The following is a 6000-nucleotide window of genomic DNA, read 5'->3' on the forward strand; positions in this document are numbered from 1 at the left end:
AGAGTCGATGAGAATTTCTTGCCATTGTGTGGATCTAGTTTTATAACCTATTCAAGCCTCTCAAAAAATAATTGCTTCAAGCATGAAGTACAAGACCTATGGGCTAAACTATGATATCTCTTCCTTCATCTATATGATGTGCATAGATGTCAAGCAACAAATGCATGGGTAAGTAATGTCACCACTAGTCATAGTCTTTAAGACTGCGTGGATCATCTTGCTATAGGGTAGCTATAATCCTATAGTATAGTCAATGAGTATACTATTGCAAGTGTATAGGCCATGATGCCACAATAATATAAATAATGCCTCATGGTGGCTATAGGCTACATCTATAGACACCCTCAAGAACAGGGCCATTTTTGTTGAAGAGAATTGCATCATCAAGGACCATCACATGCATCGTGTCTCTTTGCAAGTAGATGTCTATACATAAGTACAATGTACATACAACCAATATTGATGCCGATAGAGAAGTACAATGCAAATAATGTGGATGTTTTGATCATATGACCAATAATGATGCTGATAGAGAAGTATGATGTAAGTAATGTGGATGTTTTGATCATATGGCCAATGAGTTAGCTCACATCACATAGAGATATCTAGATCAAAGTGAACAAGATAGAGATACTTGAATCATGGATACTAGAAGTAATTGCATCAATTCTCTATCTCTTAATGTGTATAGGAAAATCAAACTTCTTGGAAGTTGGGGGCATTATTTTATTTCGGGGCAGCTAATTGGTCTCATAGTACAACATGGTGTATGTGAATTATCCAATGAACTTGCCATTGAGATGGGCATATGGAGGATAGAAAAGGCATATAGTAATATACACACCATAGATAACTCGTATTTTGAATGAGCTATTCATGGACTCAACAGTCATCACTATGATGACATATGTAGGCTATGTCAAAGAGGAGTAATTGATGTGAAGTAAATAAAAAATGCATAGTACTAATATATTGCATATCTAGAAATGTATATGAGAGCCTCAAAACAGTGTGTATTATGAGAGTTGACCGGGGGAGTACTCAAACAAATTGATGACAAGTCACCACCCTACCCAAATGCTATAAGTTATGATCAAAGTATGTTTGCTTGTGAAGCTATTATATGTATGGTTGAGTGAGTCATATCTTGAGGTGCTGAGCATCCTAACACCCTATGTATCTTATATGAATGGAGATAAGCAAGCTTCTTGAACCTATGTATCTTAGAGAAACCATATATGCGATCATGTGAAGATTTTGCACAATGTGAGGGGTAGCAATGTGCTTGATCAATGGCAATATAAGTAGCAATGTGCTTGATTAATGATTTGGCCAATGACATATGTTTGTGAATATTGAATGATCACACAACATGAAAGAAGGATTAAGTTGCAAGTAAATGTGCTTGATCAATGATTTGGCCAATGACATATGTTTGTGAATATTGAATGATAGGACAACATGAAAGAGGGGTTCGATTGCAAGTAAATATGTTTGATCAATGATTTGGGCAATGATGTATGTTTGCAAATATTGAATGAGACAATGTGGACATTCGAGGTTGTGAAATTCGTATCCAATTGGCATCATGATTTGTAGTGATCCTACCCATGTGAATGGATCAACTTGTGCTTTTGTAGGAAGATAAGTTTGCTTTGAAGGATCATACTTTGGAAGAATTTCATAGTTTGCTATCAGCTATTATGGATTAAGCATGACGTTTTGCTGATCTCTGTGGCCCCAATGCTTGTGCATAGTGCTTGTGGCACGGAGTAGTTTACACCAACCTGAACGGCTCTGATTCCATACCTTTGGTTGTATATACATGCATCGTGGACGATTACAAACACTCTATGTAAGAAGGAGCTGTTATCTCAAAGATGGCATTTTCGAGCGCAATGCATACATCATACTTTCTTCAATTGGCGGATTACACTAGCATAGAGTTAGTGGGCCTGCTCAAATCAAAGACATCGTATTTTGAGCAGAATATCGTATGAGGTTGAAAAGAACTAAAGCAAGGATTGCAGCATGATGCCTTATCGTCCAAAGCAACCATGATCAACCGTTAATCGATCGTGTGTGTAAGAAATTATCTAGATTCATATTATGTGTACCCTTGGATTTGATAACATCCCTATATAGAAATGGAAGTCTGTATTTCCTGAAAAAAAGGTTTTGAGCTATACGCTCAAGAAATCCAGCTAATGTATAACTCATAAGCTCAGAAATCGTACAACCAAGAACCGCATGTGGCCAATGATCACATCCATGATACACAGAAATACACGTGATCCAAAACGTCCAACAACCGGTACATAACTTCTACACTACATTAGAGAGGATAGTAGTAGTTACTACTACTTCGAGTAAATGACATCCAGGTATTCCTTAGTGAGCCTAAAGCTTATATAATTAGTTTAGTAGGGGTATGTTAGAAGAGCCAGCTTTTAAGCCGCTCCAGGGAAACCAATGCCGGCGGGCGGCGATCAGGGCATGCTGGCTCCATGGCCACCTGCGGCACCGACGCGAGCTCCAGCTCCAGGCCTAGCTCCACCACGGCCTGCTGCTGATCCTCCGTGACCACCTGCGGCCATACCACCAGGTCCAGATCTGGCTCCAGCTGCACCGCTTGCAGCTCCTCCGTGACCAGTAGCTCCAGTTGCCATGCCACCTCTAGCCGCTCCCATGCCGCCTGATCTGGCTCCTGCACCACTTGCGTGACCACCTGACATCATGCCGCCAGCAGCTCCAGCTCCAGCTCCTCCACGACGACCTCCTACGGCTGTCGTACCGGTGGCTCCTGCTCCGGATCTAGCTCCATGGCCACTTGTTGCTCCTCCCATACGGCCACCCGCACCGGCCATGCCGCCGCGTCCAGCTCCAGCACCTGCAGCTGTCATACCAGAGCCTCCAGCCCCGGACCTACCTCCATGGCCACCTGCTGCTGCTGCTGCTCCGCCATGGCCACCCGCGGCCATGCCACCGTGTCCAGCTCCTCTGGATATACCTGCTCCACCACCCATTGCCGATCCTCCACGACCGCCTCCTCTTGCCATGGCACCTCCGACTGCGGACCTAGCTCCATGGCCACTTGCTGCTGCTGCTCCTCCATGGCCGCCAGCTGCGCTCATGCTGCCTGATCCAGCATGGCCACCCGCTGCTCCTGCTCCTCCGTGGCCACCTGTGGCCATGCCGCCTCCGGCAGCTCCGGGCCTAGCTCCGTGGCCACCCGCAGCCATTCCGCCTCCAGCAGCTCCGGACCTAGCTCCGCGGCCACCCGCAGCCGCTCCGGCTCCATGGCTACCTGCAGCCATGCCGCCTCCGGCAGCCCCGGACCTACCTCCACTGGCTCCGGCTCCATGGCCACCAGCTCCGGCCATGCCACCTCCATGACCTCCGGTCCTAGCGCCACCAGCGGCTGCCGCTCCACCATGGCCAGCTCCTCCAGACCGAGCACCTGCAGTCACTCCTCCGTGCCCCCCTGTAGCCACGCCACGTCCTCCAGCTCCAGCTCCTCCAGCAGCGCCGGCTCCTCCATGGGCTGCACCTCCAATACCAGAGGGCCTAGCCCCAGCTGCTCCTCCGGTCATGCCATGACCAGCTGCTCCAGCTCCAGACCGGGCCGCTCCACCAGCAGCTCCTCCTACATGTCGACCCCCGGCTGCACTCATGCCACCATGAGCTCCGGCGCCACCAGCAGCTCCACGGCCACCGGCTCTTGCTGACCCAGACCTTGAACCTGCACCTGCACCATGAGCACTGGCTCCGCCATGGGCTCCTCCTGCAAGGCCAGACGGCCTAGCGCCAGCAGCTCCTCCGGTCATGCCACCCCCATGAGCTCCAGCAGCTCCAGGCCTGGCTCCACCAGCAGCAGCTCCTCCATGGCCACCAGCTCCTGCACCCATGCTGCCATGAGCTCCAGCGCCAGTAGATCGAGCTGCGCCTCCATGACCAGCACCAGGTGATCCAGATGCACCTCCGCGGCCAGCAGCTCCAGCTGCAGGTCCGACTTTAGCTGCATCAACAGAAGGTAAGGGAGCAATAATTATTACAATGGTACGTGTGCGCGTGCATGGAACGGAGATTATACCAAAGCTAGAGTTACACGTTTACCATATTGCACGGCCTCGTCCTCGTCACTAATGCATGCATCGGATTGGCTGTTGCAATTAGAGGCGGCCTGCATGAAACACGATCAGAGGAAGAGCGTGTCAATCAGTGAGAGCTCAGATGATGCAATCTCAGGCACGCGGAGAGCATACCATCGCACGATGAGCCTGAACACTAACGAATAAGGCCAGCGAGAGAGAGAGAGAGATCAGAGCGCTCGCATGGATACATACCGAGAATACGGCTTGGGATGCTTGGAAGCAGCAGCAGCTCACTATGATGATGCACAGGATGAGCATCAGCCAGGACGGCATCCTCCTCGCGCTCGTCGCCATATCGTCGATGGCAATGACTATCTTCAGTGCTGGGTGTATGTCCCAACTCGACTAGATTGACGCTGGCGATGGGTATCGACTAAGCATGGGTCCCTTATATAATGGCAGCGACAATTGGCTTTAAAACAGATGACGACAATTATAATCGGCTTTAAAACAGATGACGACAATTATAATCCCCGCCGCATGCATAAATCTCATGCCATGCAAAAAAAGCAACGTTGAATGTTCTTGCAAGGTATGCTTTTGAGAGGGCGAGATAATTCGGCCAAAACGCGCCTGATTCGAGAAAGCTGGCAACGCTTTCTTTGAGGGGTGCCTTCTTCTTCTTCTGTTTCCTTTTCTTATTTCCTTAGCTTTTACGAGGGCAAATAATATATTGCTCGATTTCTTAAAGGCCCGATGCACTCAAAGAAACTGGGAACTTAAAAAAAAACAAAAAGAACGCTAGATCCATTGCCTACGATCGTCAAACCCATTTACCTATGATCGAGATGCAACATCCGTTTATGTGCTTATGTCTGGTTTATAATGCCATGATTCCATTGAAATTAGAGTTTGGAGGAAATCCTCTTTAAGCAATCTGAAGTGTCGACTGGTTTTCTTGAAAACTTTGTTCTCAAGCCATTGGAGCTGAATGGCACGGGAAAAGGTTAGCAAACCAATCACATGCTTAGTGCTAGCAATTAGTCACTAGACTTGAAGATAGAGTAGTTGCAATATGGAGTACCAAGACAGGTGTGGCAAACCATGGAGATTACATTGAGAATCCAACATAGTAAGCAATATTATGAAACATAGCAGGAGCGAGTTTGCAAATGGAAACAAAAGAGGAAGGTGAACCAAGTCCCTCATGTTTGAAGCAATGTAGTACAAGATTTTGTTAACAGCTCATGATATGGAAGAGAAGCAACAATAGGATCTACACAAAAAGTGCCATTAGTAGCTTTAAAAAAAGAACACCCAAGTAGATGCACATAGCTTAAGTGAAAAGGCACAAAAAAGTGGAAAAGCTCCAATAGTATATCTCATGATAGACAGAGAAAGAAACCTATGCAGTAGAATTGGGCTAAAGAGACTAGTAGAGATTTATACAGCAATCGTACATGATGCTTATTGTAGGAACCTCCACCAAGGTTGCATCATATCAAGGTAGCTCTAGGCCTGTACACTACATCAAGTTGGATGGGTGCACTCATCTCCTCCTCGTCAACAATCCTTATTGAGAGTTTTCATGCCATTTGTAGCCTCCCCTAGCATTTCTAGTGGAAGTGCTAGTTACTTGACATTGTGATCACCTTCAAACACAAGAAATCATACATTATGCTTCAAAGAAGTCCAAGTAAAAGGATTTAACACGTGTTATAAGTCTACATTTTAATGAGTTAGGGCTACACCAAGATAAACACTTCTATCCACTATAGAGAATACATTCTAAAGAGAGGCAACCAAATTGTTTCAAACATTTCAACTAGCACTCGCTTAATGTATTAAGTTTATGAGCATCAACCAAGGCCTGCATTATTAAGAAAACTTATCTTGATTGATTTCA

General features: G+C 46.5%; 1 protein-coding gene across 1 annotated transcript in view; it reads right to left on the bottom strand.

The window, feature by feature from the left end:
* Positions 1–4549, bottom strand: part of LOC148028437 (uncharacterized) — a 137549-nt gene extending 133000 nt beyond the window's left edge. The window contains exons 1-3 of the mRNA XM_087689056.1: positions 4347–4549; positions 4117–4183; positions 2930–4018 (exon numbers count right to left, since the gene is read on the bottom strand). Of these exons, the coding sequence (XP_087545182.1) occupies positions 2930–4018; positions 4117–4183; positions 4347–4448 (1258 nt within the window). The 5' untranslated portion in view covers positions 4449–4549. The remainder of the gene's footprint in view (positions 1–2929; positions 4019–4116; positions 4184–4346) is intronic.
* Between the last annotated feature and the right edge of the window lie 1451 nt (positions 4550–6000).

This window comes from Lygodium microphyllum, chromosome 12, assembly GCF_053477565.2.
Source record: "Lygodium microphyllum isolate KBCC chromosome 12, Lygodium_microphyllum_v1.1.10, whole genome shotgun sequence".
NCBI classification, from domain to species: Eukaryota; Viridiplantae; Streptophyta; class Polypodiopsida; order Schizaeales; family Lygodiaceae; genus Lygodium; species Lygodium microphyllum.